The sequence below is a fragment of the Danio rerio genome, chromosome 12, assembly GCF_052040795.2.
Source record: "Danio rerio strain M-AB ecotype USA chromosome 12, GRCz13ab, whole genome shotgun sequence".
NCBI classification, from domain to species: Eukaryota; Metazoa; Chordata; class Actinopteri; order Cypriniformes; family Danionidae; genus Danio; species Danio rerio.
In genome coordinates, this window is record NC_141032.1 from 4,993,050 (window position 1) to 5,009,575 (window position 16,526).

General features: G+C 38.0%; 1 protein-coding gene across 2 annotated transcripts in view; it reads right to left on the reverse strand.

Moving 5' to 3' along the window:
* trpm4b.1 (transient receptor potential cation channel, subfamily M, member 4b, tandem duplicate 1) overlaps positions 1 to 16,526 on the reverse strand; it is a 42,183-nt gene that overhangs the window by 25,337 nt on the left and 320 nt on the right. For both annotated transcript variants that reach the window (XM_087275656.1, XM_087275655.1), the window contains exons 2-7: positions 10,208 to 10,269; positions 8,348 to 8,525; positions 7,275 to 7,455; positions 5,017 to 5,186; positions 3,401 to 3,569; positions 573 to 637 (exon numbers count right to left, since the gene is read on the reverse strand). In XM_087275656.1, coding sequence (XP_087131782.1) covers positions 573 to 637; positions 3,401 to 3,569; positions 5,017 to 5,186; positions 7,275 to 7,455; positions 8,348 to 8,525; positions 10,208 to 10,269 — 825 coding nt within the window. The remainder of the gene's footprint in view (positions 1 to 572; positions 638 to 3,400; positions 3,570 to 5,016; positions 5,187 to 7,274; positions 7,456 to 8,347; positions 8,526 to 10,207; positions 10,270 to 16,526) is intronic.

A 16,526-nucleotide genomic window follows, 5' to 3' on the forward strand; every position in this document is an offset into this window, starting at 1 on the left:
CGTGTCATATTTAACAAACCGTTTACTGCTAATTTGATGTAATTTTGCTCACATGGATTATTGAATATTAACCAGATGATGTCATTACGCTGCTGTGCCGTCAGCCAATCGTTGCATTGCTGATCATGATTTCGAGGATTGATAGATCTGTCCTTCACAACACACGCGGCGATCTCAGATCAGTTTATCCAGACATTCTAATCTGATTCGCGAACTTGTTTGAAGAACCAAATAAGCGAGAGATCAGTTATCGAGATGAAAAGATCCAAGATCTGCCAAATCATCTTAGATCAATTAAGCGAGGTACGAAGAACGGACCCCTGCATCCAATCAGCTCACGGCAGAAAAAAAAAACAAGCCATGCCCACTGTTTTCCCATTTAATATTCTGTTTCTCTAGGAACTGAGTCAAAACAGAAACAATAAATAAATAAATAAATAAAATGGTCAGAGCTTCCAGACTTTTTAAAGCCTAAAATTCTGAACTTTTAGCCATTTATTTTGACTTTATAAAGAGCCCTTTGAAACCCTGTAATGAGGATGTTATGCTTAATGAAGCTGTAAACTTCTCACCTCCAGCATGGACGTGTCTCCAGCTATCAGCATATTCAGAACAGGAATGTCAATGCTTGCACCACCTGCATATGAGAAGATGTATTTGAGCAATCACATATAAGTCATTATAGTCCCTGTTTGCATATTGCATTCAAGGGATAGTTCACTCAAATTAAAACCATCACATTTCCTCCATTTGTTCCAAAACTGTTGCACGCAAAGCAAGACATACTGAAGAATTGGGGGAAGAAACAGCCATTTACTACCAATGTTTTCCATACTTTTTTCCAACAATCTTCAGAAGATTTTCTTTAGTGTGCAACAGAAAAAAAAAACTTAAAGATTTTGATTCACTGGAGTATGAGGACATACACTGCAAAAAAAATAAATAAACTTCTTACTTAGATTTTTTGTCTTGTTTCTAGTCCAAATATCTACAAATTCTCAAATCAAGAAGACTTTTCTAGACAAGCAAAACATACTGTCTTGTTTTAGAAAATAATATGGCAAAATTTAAGAGAGTTTTTTTCTTAAACACAGCAAAATAATCTGCCAAAGGGGTAAGCAAAATAATCTTATGTCAAAAGGAAAAACAAGATTAATTTGTTTATCTCATTGGCAGATTACTTTCCTTGTTCCAAGAAAAAACTCGCTTAATTTTGACATATTATTTCTTAAAACAAGACTATATGTTTTGCTTGCCTAGAAAATGCTTCTTGATAAGGATTTTTAGATATTTGGCCTAGAAAGAAGACAACAAAGAAGGTGACTGAAACCGAACCTTTCTGAAAATTCTAGCCAGCGTGAAGATTTTCTGAAGCTACAGTACAGTCATGTGGATGCTACTACTGGAGTTTTCTCCTGTCTGATTGGCCAACATGGCTGGGTTGACACCAAGCGGTATTTTTACATTACCGTGAGGGGTAGGTGTTAATAAAACACAATTTAATGGGTTGTTTAATTGGTTACACGCATCACAGTGTATTTTTTACATTTACATGTGAACAAAGATTTTATTTTAACCTAAAGTTGAGGAAAAAAAATTTATGAAACATATTCATGTACAGGCCCGGAATGGCTAATTGGGAGAACCAGTAGAATTCCTGGTGGGCCGATCCGTTTTTTTGGCCGCGAGGGCCGGCGTCCCTAGCTGCTTGCACTCTCAGCAGTTTCATTTATTTGTTTATTTGACCATAACCTCACTCTTTTTATTCATTATTTTGCCACAGCTCCGCTCTTTTTATTTATTTTTCTCGCAGCCCCGTGAGCAAAATGCAGCCCGCAGGTTGATGATGTAACTATAATTCCACCCAAAACAGCGACCTTAGTGAATATTAATTAATATTAATGAATATTACACCTGCTCAATGAAAATCAGATCATTAACTACATTAATAAATCTAACATAACTTGATCAGAAATCTAAAAAGGGGAGAAAAAGAGTAGGTTAAAAAAAAAAAGTAGACATTGATAGCAGCAGATAACAATACTGCAATACTACAATACTTAATATCGACATCGTAGTCTAGTGGTCAGCACGTTGCATTACGACGCCGCCGATCCGAGTACGAACTTCACCAGAGTTTAACATATTTTTCATTTTCAGTGTTAAGACATATAACACTGTTTGGGTAACTTATGTAGGGGTACATCCCTGCTGAAAAATCCAGCTTAAGCCAGCCTAGGCTGGTTGGCTGGTTTTAGCTGGTCGACCAGGCTGGTTTTAGAGGGGTTTTGGCCATTTCCAGGCTGGTTTCCAGCCAATTCCAGCCTGGTCTTAGCTGGTCAGGCTGGAAAATGACCAACTAAATCCAGCTAAAACCAGCTTGACAAGCCTGGTTTAAGCTGGACATCGCTGGTTTTGGCTGGGCTCCTAGACTGGCTAGGCTGGTCAAGCTGGTTTTAGCTGGTCATCTCCCAGCCTGGAAATGGCCAAAACCCCTCTAAAACCAGCCTGGTCGACTAGCTAAAACCAGCCAACCAGCCTAGGCTGGTTTAAGCTGTTTTTTTCAGTAGGGGTATTTTAATTTTTGTGTGTGTGACGACCATTACAATAGACTAGATATCAATAAAAAATTCATGTTCTCATATTTATGAAAAACATTTGAAGTTCTAAAGCAGCTGTGTCCTTTAAAAAGACGTTTTAGTGTCATTAGAAACTGATTTGGAAATAACGTTATTTTAATATAGTCAGTCGTCGACTGAGGTGGGCCGGTATAAGGCTTGAAACTCCCGAGCTAAAAAGGAGCCCCACTAGGCCCTGTCCATGTACATGTGGACATGTCCTTAATATTTGACTGAACTATCCCTTTAGAAATAAGATGCAAATTCCATCAATCCACTCACAAAAAGGAGGATGCTGAATATAAACAGAGTCTAATAGGTATTGTGCGTGTCAGCTTTCAAGCAATTCCAGAGGCTTTTCTGTTTGCTTTTTGACAAAGAGCTCTGCTCTGATTGGTCAGAGTCCATTTGGTGATAGCCATGATATATTTAAGTAATGTCAGCACCCGTAAAGACTCTTTACCCTTTGTGTATTACTCCACCTACATACAGATAGCAAAAGCAGACACTACAGGTCTAGTTTAAAAGATGCTTGCTCAGCTGTTTAACTGTCAGCTTATGATTTGAATCCAAGGCGGAAGAAAGTAGTTCCTCATACAAAAGGGTTTTTGAGACTCTCCATGTTTGATTTTGTTTTTATATACACAATTATGCCCTCAAACTGTTGTATAAACGCAATATCACACTCGTAGCAGTGCGATATGGCTGTATATGGGCACTGGTGGGGGCACTAATATGGTCCAGGATACGGTTCAGTCTGTTTTTTCAGGTTTATGCTGTACCTGGGCGCTGGTGTGAAATGTAATCCTCCAGACGGGCTCTGAACGCCAGCTCTCCACCTTTATGGCGAGTAGTCCCGTCGTCCACCAGTAGAAAAGCCTTATGGTTGTTATCCAGATAGCAGTATTCAGGCGATATGTTCCTGACCATATACCTTGCAGGAAAGCTTCCCTATGATAAACAGAGGTCAATTGGGGTGTGATAATGAGTTTAATCGCCATATTTGTCCCGTTGACTGATTATTACATAAGGAATTGAGAACATTTTTATATTAGGAGTTTTTTTTTATTAGGCAACAATATATACACAATAAATCACATATATAGTGGAATAAAAGGATATATATTGTAAGCAGGCATATTACATACACTACCTGACAAAAGTCTTGTCCCCTATATTCAAGTTTTAAGAACAACAAATAATAACTTATTAAATATGAAAGGCAAAGGGCTCTAAATTACGCTTATTTGACCAAAATAAAATATGATCATGCCTTAATTTTTAATTATTTAATTACGACAATAAGGTCTGACTTTGCTTAGACAAAAGTCTTGTCACTGAACAGAAATAATGTCCAGTATAGAATATAAAGTCATGCTGCAGTGGAAACAGAATGAATATCGTGTCTGACTCGCATCAGCTTGGAGGACTGCACTCATACAGTACATCTCTGCAATGACTCAAATCACCGATCAATAAAGTCATATGGAATGGCATAGAAAGCATCCTTGCAGGACAACCAGAGTAAATCAAGATTCTTTAAATTCATCTTCAATGCCTCCATCTTACCCCAGACATACTTATTAATGTTCATATCTGGTGAATGGGCTGGCCAATCCTGGAGCATCCTGACCTTCTTTGCTTTCTGGAACTTTGTTGAGGCTGAGGTATGACGAGTGCTATCCCATTGCAGAATTCGCCCTCTCCTATGGTTTGTAATGTAATGGGCAGCACAAATATCTTGATACCTCAGGCTGTTGATGTTGCAGATCTCTGGCATGCCCCCATACTGAATGTAACCCCGAACCATGATTTTTCCTTCACCAAACTTGACTGATTTCTGTGAGAATCTTGGCTCTTGGCAGTTCAGCAGATGATTCATGGGAAAATCTACCTCCTGACACATTTTTTTAAATGATAAACTAGAAGTTATTATTTGTTGCTCTTACAAGTGGATAGTTAGTTAGTGTACAGTACACCTTTGAAAAAACCTTGAGGATATATTTATAAAGGAATATAAATAAAAATATGTGCTTGATTTGTATTTTTTATTAAACATTTATTGCTGCTTTTCACATTCTTTTTATCAATTTATTTTCATGTTATTGTTTAATAATTATTATTATAATTTGAGAAAACAGGCTTTAAAAATGATAAAAGTGCAATAAAACAAACAATTTGGGTGTTTTCCTTTCATTAGACTGCAAAATCATTGTGTGTATGAATATTACAGGAAGAAAAGATCAAACTGTTAAAAAGGTCGAAACACATTTATACGTAAACTTGTTTAAACTTTACAACCCAAAATGCAATTTAGAAGAAATGAAATAAAAATATTTTAATTTGAGTTTTTACAGTGTGATAAATGATTAGAAATCAGTGTTTTTATCAGTGTTACCTCGGAGTTGACGAGTTGCTGTCTGTTCCCCAAAAGGCCCCAGGGAGCGATGCCTATAGGAAGCACTTTATTGAGTGTGATGGAGGAAACAGCAGTGGCGTTATCTTTCACAGCCTCTCCTATACACCGGCTGATACCCTGCCTCAGTCCTCCAGTGATGATCCATGCTCCTGAACAGACAGACAGACAGACAGACAGACAGACAGACAGACAGACAGACACAGACACACACACACACACACACACACACACACACACACACACACACACACACACACACACACACACACACACACACACACACACACATGACATATGATGGCAATGAAAGGCAGCTGTCATGGTGAGATAGACAAAGATTTGCTTAACAAAATAGGCAGGCTTTGAAAACTAACTGAAATGGTTGAAAGAAAGAAAAGGAGGAATCCATTCACAGCCATCCATTCAGAAGCATCATTGTGTGAACATGACTGTAGCGCAGTCACTTACAGATGTGATCTGGTGGAAATGCTTTACGTTCTTGGAAATTATTCAATGGTAATGATGTTTACATTTAATTTATGATAAAGGCTTTAATGGAATTATTTTAAAAATAATTATACAAGTTTTCAATAATGATCAGAGACTAAACCATGTGGGAAGTGAGGAGACTCATGTCTGTCCTCGTTTCAGATTGAAATGTCTGAATTGCGTAACCTCAAGGTGAAAGATGATCCTTTCATGGGAGAGATAAGACCAGTATGACCAGTTGCACAAGGAGTCTCTCAATTACACAGATCATCCAGAAAACAGAGATTCATGCTCCAGAAAGACAGATATTCAGTGTTAGAGGTAATGGATAACAGGTAACACAAGTTTCTGTATGTAATAATATAAGTTTTTTATGTAACAAATAAGTATTAATATTTAAGTACTAAAAATGTAATGCTTGTTATTTTTGTTTTAATTTATTAGCTTTCAAAAAAATTAATTACTGAATTAAAATTAACAGTCACGATGAACACACCAACCGGACAGCAGCCAACCGAACAACAGCGTGCGTTTTCCTCCTGCTTAAAAGAGCATGTCTTTCCACGCGCGCGGGGCGCAGTAATCTGCTTTCTCATTCCACAAAGGAAAAACAGATTTTCCAACTACAAGCAAAGTGTACACAAAGCACCGTCACTCACCAAGGAGAGTTTCGCTCATGCAAATGGGTCTCATAATTAGGACTACACAGAATCTGCCGATATTTTTTGCTATATCTGCACAGAATTTTGTGAAGAAAAAATAATCAGAGAATTTATTAAGAATAAAAAATAATACATTTTTAAATTTTACTGAATGTTTACAGGGGACGAAGCAGTGGCGCAGTAGGTAGTGCTGTCGCCTCACAGCAAGAAGGTCGCTGGGTCGAGCCTCTGCTCAGTTGGCGTTTCTGTGTGGAGTTTGCATGTTCTCCCTGCATTCGCATGGGTTTCCTCCGGGTGCTCCGGTTTCCCCCACAGTCCAAAGACATGCGGTACAGGTGAATTGGGTAGGTTAAATTGTCCGTAGTGTATGAGTGTGTGTGTGAATGTGTGTGTGGATGTTTCCCAACGATAGGTTGCAGCTGGAAGGGCATCGGCTGCATAAAAACTTGCTGGATAAGTTGGCGGTTCATTCCGCTGTGGTGACCTCGGATTAATAAACGGACTAAGCCGACAAGAAAATGAATGAATGAATATTTACAATGCAAATCCAATTAGATCCACTTATTTGGCAAACAAAGCAAGTCTCTCGTATAATACATCTACTAAAAGACAGGAAATATGACTTTACAAACTGTATTATGTAAATATTACTGAAATTAAAAAAACTGAATAAATATAAATTTACACAATAAATAAATAGACTCAATGATGGGCTAAAAATCTGCACATTTCTGCACGCACAGATTCCGTGTGGGCCTATTGATATAGCAGTAATCCATGCTGTTTGCAAATATTTGAGAAATGCAGCACAATTGCCACCATCTTTGCTCATCACTAATCACTTGCTTATATCAGTGAGGTTTTTGTAAGCATAGCTTAATAACTAATCAGAGTGCACTCTTATGCCGATACCAAATTTTCATGGTGAATTAGGCCAAATTGCTGGGGCGACATGTTGAGCATACCAAACCAACTAGCCGGACAGACGCTCATCAACGACCCAGTGCAGCCTGACAATTGGATCGTCCATCGACTTGCTCTGTTTAACCTTAAAACATGAATGCTAGAGAGAAGGGACAGATATACCTGTACTCTGTGCCGCTTTGACCAGCCCCTGTCTCAGTATGTCCCGCACCCAGCTCTTGACCTCTGACCTCCCCTCACCGCCCACCACTGACAGCACCAGGCTGGGCTGCGGCAGCTTCCAGTGCTCCTTCATCAGGTCAAACACCCTGGCAGGATCTGTGGTGTTGGAGAGACGCAGGAACTGCCAACCAGAGAACAAAAATCACGTCACATGACAAAATACAGCCATTTCCCCAACTATGAGCAATTCTTAAATCCTAAGGGACGATTTTTATTAAAGCATTCTCAAAAAAAAAAAAGACAAAACTATGTTTAATATGGTTAATGATTCTGGTACTTTTTAAGTTTTTTTATAAAGCGGGTTTATAAAGCATTTTATAAAACATTAAGTAAATGTTAAGGTATGCTTATAATCAACTTGTGAAGTATGTTGACAACTATGACATTTTGCTCCATGTGCAACGTCTTGCCTTTAAATACTTTATGTAAAAAACACCCAAAGTTATGTCACAAACCCAAAGTTTCTAAGAATGTATACTTATTTTTAAGGTTTTATTCAGTAATAAGTATTATAAAGTAATAAGTATTTCATTAATCATAACAAGAAATTGGGTAAAAATGACCTGAAAATGACACTGAAAATGTGAATATTCCTTCAGTTATATGGACAACTTTCACATTAAAATGTTTATTAAAAGTTTGATAGTTGAAGTTCTAAAAATAATAATTATTTAATAATTTTATGGTTTAACTTATACTTTACATATTCCAAACAAACAAAAACAAAAAACAAATCATTTAAAAAATTTAAAAAGTGAAGTTAAAATATAAATGAAGCATAAATAAATAAAAAAGAATTATGTAATCTTAAATTTTGCATTATGAACACCAAATTTAATTTAGCTGTTTTCATTTTTTTATCTAACAGTTCCATTGTTTACCCATTGCCCAACATTCAAACATTCTATTTTAACATATGATTCAATATATTGTAAATAAATTCAATAAATCGTAAATAAAAATTTAATAAAACATTTTAAAACAAAATGTTTCCTGCATTGATGTGAACTCACGTAGCTGTGTCTCTTCCCAGCGCCGGCGAACTCCAGATCTCCGTAAGCGTCAGTGGGCTGTTCAGAGGTGTGCTGAGTGCTGAGCCACTGACTGACCACTGCTGTGCTGAAGTTATCGCCCAGAGCCACTGACGGGTGATTGTCTCGCGCTGCCCCGCACTGACACCGACCTCCATTACTACAAAACCACACACTGACTGACGATCTTATTTTTCTCTTCTGAATTTTTGCAGCTTTTGTTTGTTATTATTGTTCACTTGTCATCAGTAAATGCTCTTATTACTTACATTAGTCTGATATTCTCCTGTTTAATCAAAACTTGTATAACAACCGACAACATTTTACTGTTACATACATTTTTAATACAATAGCAACCATATTTCAATAAAAATATGAGCTACTTGATATACATCAATGCAGTTACGCAAACGCTCATTACATGTAAATACCAACGCAACCTCAAGGCAAATCGTACCTTTTTGATTTAGTGGCTAATTCGTATGAAGTCGTACGATCTAATTCGTGTAATTTTGTACAGGGGTGGCCAACCCTGTTGCTGGAGATCTACCTTCCTGCAGATTTCAGCTGCAACTGATATCAAACACACCTGCCTGTAATTCAGGTCCTAATTAATTGGTTCAGGTGTGTTTGATATGGGTAGCAACTGAAATGTGCAGGAAGGTGGCTCTTCAGGAACAGGGTTGGCCACTAGGGGTGTCAAAATTAATTGTTTCTTCGGTGCACCGCGATACAGACGCGGACAATTCGGTATCGATTCAGTAATAACCATAACCGGTTATTATGTAGTGACGTCATTTATCTCCTATGCTCTCTTTCGCGAGGGAGGTGAGCGCTGTTATTTACAACACTCAGCCAACTTAGGGCCGGCCCGTGGCATAGGCACCATAGGCAAATGCTTAGGGCGCTGTATATCCAGTGAGGCGCCAGAAATGAGCGCGCTTCAGTTGGTTTTGTTTTCGATTTTCCTGACACACTTTCAGTTACAGACGGCAATAACTCAAAAAACGCTTGCCCTAAAAAGATCTAAAGTGTGTTTCCTATAGAATGACAAAGCTGGTTATGTTTCACAGCTGTCTTTCTTTTTTTTCGCTCGACATTACGAGCACTGCTCCGTTTAAGCCCTCGCAGTCTGCGTTTACTTTAGCCGGCAGAGCTCGCGCTGAGAGGAGCTCTCTGTAAGGGACCATCGGAAAAGTGCTTATTTTTTTCATTTTTCTGCTCCGCTCAGCGCGAGCTCTCCCTGTTGCAAGGGCTTAAGTGTGTTTGTTTGTGTGTGTGCGTGTGTGTGTTTGTTTGTTTGATGCTGTTTATGTTTGTGAATGTGTTTGAATGAGAGACAGTGTGTTGCTGTGTGTCTGTGTGTTTATAGACAGCATGTTATAGCCTCCCCCCTAAAATATAGCACTATATATGGAAAGCATCGTCAATGCACCGTGATGCACCGAGATATCGAATTGAACCGAATCGATGGCATGATAATCGTAACCGAACCGAACCGTGAGACCAATATAGGTTCACACCTCTATTGGCCACCCCTGATTTAGTATGATTTGCTCATCACCCAATGACTGTTGGGTTAAGGGGCGGGGTTGGGTGCAGGGGCCGGGTTGGGTGCCACTTCCCTTTTTAAAACTGTACATTTTCGTATGACTAAACTCATACGAATTAGCCACTAAACTGACAAAACAAATACTTCCATTTTCTTGTGAGATCAGGCTTGTAAATACCCAATTACGTATATACTTATCTCCCACTCATAATCATAAACATATTAAACAAAATGAGGATTATTCTCATGATCAAAAAGCAGTCCTAAACAAGAAATACTGACAATCTTACCTTAAGGAGTCCTCCACAAATGTTGTGCACACTCTCTTCTTAAAGAAACTTGGAATCCAGCTCTAAAATCAACACAATTTACTATTAATTCACTATTAAACATGATACCAAGTGTAACACCGAGCAGCATAATAAAGTTAACATTAAGGAGTGCAATTTTAGCTAATGGCTTTTGCAAATAATGACTGCCATTCTTGCTCTGTTCACAAAACTAAAACAAAGAGCTTTAATCCTTCTCATGTAATTTATCATTTGCTCCTTTGTGTACACCCTATACACCAGGAAAGCAAGCCAGACCAGTTTAGCCTTCAGAATCACTTCATTCATCATTTATTCAGGGTGGGTTTTGTGTTAGTTTCATTGTTACAGTGTTTGGTCACAAACGTATGCGGTAAAAGTGGGGCAACAAAGATAGTGGGGCCATTCTTCATCAATGGAAACCTCAAGGCCACTGGATATTTGAAGTTGCTACATGATGATGGGTTTCCCTCTTTATGCACAGAAGCTGGTACATCCCTTGAGTTTTTCCAGCAAGATGGTGCACCACCACATTATGGGTGTCAGGTCCGAGCATTCCTAGATGAACAGTTTCCTAAAAAGGTAATTGGTCGCCTTGAGCCAGTTGAATGGCCCCCAAGGTCTCCCGATCCGACACCCTTAGACTTTTATCTTCGGGGTCATCTGAAGGTAATAGGGTATATGCCGAGCTAGTGCTGTTCCCATGCTGATACACTTCCGGTGACCTGTTATTGTGAACTTTTTTCCATTTTATACGGTTCCTTATACAGCATCGATGTTGTAATGTCATTACAATACATTCAGTTAAATAAACTTTAGCATTTATTTGGTTGCTCAAACGTAAAACGAGACAAAAAGCGGTTTACTCGCACGCGCCCGTCAGAATCGGCAGGCTAACGCAGAAGCTCCATTGATAACATTGGGGTAAAATAAATGCTCATATTATAAAGATATGGCGGGGGAAATGTAATTTAATGCAGTGCTTCTTGTACAATCTGAGACCCACTTTAAATCGGATATCACTCAGCTAGTGGAGATCGCTGATTTTAAAGAAAACAGACCTTAAACGCACCGGATTTTGCATTGGCATTCAATTCGCCGGAAGCGCTTAACCCAGGTTACTGGCAAATTAAAAGTCCTATTAGCATGCTTCAGCATATACCCCACTGTCTGTGGTGTGAAGATACAAGATGTGCAGCACCTGAAACTACGGATACTAGAATCCTGTGCTGGCATTTCTCCTGCGGTGTTGCTATCAGTGTGTGAAGAGTGGGAGAAGAGGGTTGCATTGACAATCCAACACAACGGGCAGCACATTCAACACATTTTGGTCAGAAACTTGTAAATAACTCATGACAGAATAAAGTTACGGTAAAACCAAGCACATCGTGTTTTTTCTTGTAAAATTCCCAATAAGTTTAATGTGTTAAATGACCCTCTTCCTATTGAAAAAACAAAAGTTGGATCCAAGATGGCCGACTTCAAAATGTCCCCCAGGTAAAAAAAAGAAAAAAAAAAGAGAGTGCACTAAAATGCACTTTATTTAAGTATACTTAGTACACTTTTCAGTACTGTACTAAAAGTGCTCTTTTTCCGCACACTAATTTTGTGCTTAATAAACTAAAAGGTAGCATTAAGTATATTTTAAGATAAACTTAATACCATCTAAGTGTACTCAACTGTGCTATTTTGAGACACCATGAAATTGAAGTAAAATGTGCTTTTAACATACTATATCTGTACTTTAAATATATATATATATATATATATATATATATATATATATATATATATATATATATATATATATATATATATATATATTAGGGATGTAACGGTATCAGAATTTCACGGTACGGTAATACCTCGGTATGAATGTCACGGTACGATATTTATTGAATCATTTACAGGAAAAAAAAAAACTTTTGAAAATACTCCAAAAAAGTGCCAAAAGTGTCAATGACATACAAATTAGCCATCTATCTGTAAGCTTTGAAACAGGAACTTCAATTTTAATAACAAAAAATTATTAAACCATGTAAAAAAAATAAAGTTTCAATTTAGTATTGTTGAAAACTCATCACATTCAACATTTAATCACTCACTTAGATAGAGATGGGTTTAAAGGAAAATTATCATATAACTATAATCTGGTAAAAGCTGGTATCTCTGGGTATTTACAATGTCCCCTACAACAGAAAAAACCCCTCTCATTTGGGACTGAGGATTCTGGGACAGAGATATGACTTGGCCCATGTTGACAGCAGTGGGGTAACGTTGTGCATTGTCTTTCCCCCACTTGAGAGGACAAACCATGAGTGAGATAGAGATCTCTTTGCGGTACAAGTCAATGTCTGCATCAATCTGAACAGTGTGCTGTGTTTCTGCAGTCCCCATGACTGTTATTAGTCGTATTCCCCAACTTGCAGGCACGTGCACACATAGGGCTCAACCTGTGCAGTGTACATGCCCTTTTTAGTCTTGGATAGAAAATGCCCTTCCAAAACGATCAAAAGTGCCCCCGCGACGCGACACAACCTCAGTCCAGTCCAGCCCTTCAGTAGGCGCGCAATAACACCTCTCTTGAGTATGCGCGCTCAACCCCCCCTCGGCGCTTTACAATACGTGCGCCACAACACAGCTGATCAGAACGCGCGCGACAGCACCGCTATTCAGCACGCGCGCGGCGACAACACCCGCTTTAGGTTCGATCATTTCCATCTTTTTTTCATCTCCGCTACCAGCAGAACACTCCATTTCCGCATTACTGGATCTGTAGCGACAACAGACCGCAAAGGATTATGGCCACGCCGGGGCTGATGGGAAATGAAGTTTCAGCTACCTCCCGTTCGCTTCATTCGCCTGAGCAAATTTTCTCAGAAGACCTATAGTTTTACCGAGTCATGCGACTTCGGTAATATCGAAAAAATTTAATATTGCGGTATGACGGTATTTATAATACCGTTACATCCCTAATATATATATATATATATATATATATATTTAGTTACAACTAGAAATACACTTAAACCCTAATTTTAAACAATTAAATATATTTATGACTAATTTAAAGTATAATAGTAAAATATTAAACGAATATAAAAATTGTGAAAAAAAAAGTGTGCTTAATACTGTATTAAAAGTATTTTGGGAAAATGTACTTCTACTACAATACATTACTAATAGATTTTTAATAAAGTCAATTTAATGTAAACTTAAAATGACCACACTCAAAATCAATTTAAGTGTTAGTGATGATATTGCATTCACATTAAGTGTACTTTAGTGCAACTTTCGGGAAAATGTATTTCTACTACAATACATTACTAATATTTTTTTTATATATTAACTTATTTTAAACTTAAGATTAGTATGTAAACAGTGTACTAAAAATCAACTAATGTTTAAAGCATTTAAAGCACACTTTTGAAGAACACACTAATAAAACTCTTTTGGATGTTTTTTCTGTAGTGTACTTTATTGTAGTACACTAAAAATTTATTTAAGTATCACTGGTATCTAGTATACACTTTTGTCAAGTGTACTAAAGTCCTACTGAAGTATAAACATACTTTTAATTAGAATATTTATAGTGCAAAACCATCACACTTTTAACACAAAAAATACAAATGTACTAAAAATGCATTTGCGGGTATTTAAATGTATTTTAATTGCATTTATTTATTTTTCACCTGGGCCACCATGGTCACCACCCATCTTGAAAAGTTTGCCCCCTCACATTTACTAATGTGCCACAAACAGGACATTAATCACACCAAACATTCCCATTTTATTAAGGTGTATCAATACAAATGGCCCACCCTGTAGAAATAAATATTGCAAAAATAGCTTGAATGCATTTTCTTTTTTGTTACAAATGCCACAAAAATCACTCTGCACAACTAACTAAAATTTATTTTTGTAAAAACTGTAATCATTTTTTGTTATTAGGTATGGTTGTGTGGTGGCTGCCAGAGGTGGGAGTAAGTCACACATGTGCAAGTCACAAGCAAGTCTCAAGTCATAACCTTCAAGTCTCAAGCAAGTCAAGTCAATTTTTGTCAGACTCAAGTCAAATCAAGTCACTGCCTATTTCAAGTCACATCAAGTCAAGTTCTAGCTTGGTCTAGCAAGTCACTTTCAAGTCAATCCCGAATAGCAAATGAATCGTTCAAATGAATCTAATGAATCATTTAAAGCGGTTCGTCTTAATGAACCGAATGATCCAATCCAGCAAATTTAACTGATTATTTCAGACCAATCTGAGAACCGATGAGCTGTTAATACTGCACATGCATGACTTAGAACTTTCGGTTTTGTTTTGTTTTTAAATGCATAATATATAACAAACGGTTGTGTATTTAACAAAAACAAGTTTTTTTTCCGAGTCTTTTAACTCAAGTACAAGTCAGGTCTCGAGTCATGACAGTCAAGTCCAAGTCAAGTTGAGTCTTTTTTGGATATTTGTCAAGCAAGTCTCAAGTCCTAAATTTTGGAGAGCTCTCGCTCCTCCTCCTGTAAGCTGTTTTAATGCGTACACCAACCCCACCCCTAACCCTACCCCCAGTGACATCACTCGTAGAAGAAGTGCAAAAAAGGTGGAGCTCAAGCTCAAGCTCCCCCTCGCTGGAGCTCAGCTCGCCCAAATGGCTCTGCAGCGAGCACCACTTGAAATTTTGTGACTCAAGTCTGACTCGAATCAAGTCATGTGACTCGAGTCCCCCATCTCTAGTGGCTGCACTTTAAAATGAAATATAATCCTAATTGAAGTGATGAGAGATTTAGAAATTCTAACAGTAATCAGAGCTACTGTAAGGTCACACCTGCTTGGTACAAACGCTTACAATTGATTTAGTTGAAAATGTCCATAAGAGACCTAAAAGTAATCAAAAAGTAATCAGATGTAATCAGTTACTTTACTTCGATAAAGTAATTGAAAGGTACACTACTTATTACATTTTAAATAGGCTAATTTGTAATCTGTAATCTATTACATTTTCAAAGTAACCTCCGCAACACTAAACTAGCATACTAGCTCAACTGTAAAAAATGAAGAGTTCAGATGGAAATAAACCTCCAAGTGCCACAATTTCTTTAAAGTTAGCATAATTTAACTGAGGTAAAATTGTTGTTTTATTTGCTTTTAATGTTCATTATGAAACCGCATGTAAGAGTGACTTCAAAACAACATTAGCACTTTTTAATGAACAATGTTGTACTTGGATAGTCATTGGCCACTGATATGATTTAACATTTGGAATTTGTACTGAATTCTTTTCTGAAACGGGTGGCACAATTGCCTCACAGCAAGAAGGTCATTGGTTTGAGCCCCGGCTGGGCCAATTGGCATTTCTGTGTGGAGTTTGCATGTTCTCCCTGCGTTCGCGTAGGTTTCCTCCAGGTGCTCCGGTTTCCCCCACAGTCTAAACACATGCGCTATAGGTGAATTAAATGAATTAAACTGCCTGTGTTGGGTTGCAGCTAGAAGGGCATCCACTGCGTAAAACACATGCTGGATAAGTTGGCGGTTCATTCCGCTGTGGCGACCGCCAAATAAATAAGAGACTAAGCCAAAAAGAAAATGAATGAATGACTTTTCTGAAAGGATATGTTCAAACATTGAAATATTGAACAAAGTTCAAATGTGTGAATATAAAACCAACTTTACCCCAATCATTTAGTGATTAAAATTATTATAATTAGTGTAAAATCTCGGCCAACTGCATTTTTCTCAGTTTCCTGTTCTTTACGCAGGTCCAGTCATTCTTTAGCTACTTTTATGTCAAAGAATTTACAATTTATTCATTCATTTTCTTGTCGGCTTAGTCCCCTTATTAATCTGGGGTCGCCACAGCGGAATGAACCGCCAACTTATCCAGCAAGTTTTTACGCAGCGGATGCCCTTCCAGCCGCAACTGATCTCTGGGAAACATCCACACACACACTCATACACTATGGACAATTTAGCCTACCAAATTCACCTGTACCGCATGTCTTTGGAGTGTGGGGGAAACCGGAGCACCCGGAGGAAACCCACGCGAAGACAGGGAGAACATGCAAACTCCACACAGAAACGCCAACTGAGCCGAGATTCGAACCAGCGACCTTCTTGCTGTGAGCACTACCTACTGCGCCAATGCTGCGCCCGAATTTCAATTTATTTAAAGCTAAATAAAGTAATAAACAAATAAATCCAGAGACTAATGCTTATTTGAGAAGCAATTTTCAGGTGGCACTCTTCAAACGTTACCAGGCTGCACTGTATCATGAGCGCATGTAATAAAGCATGACCAGTAGCTAA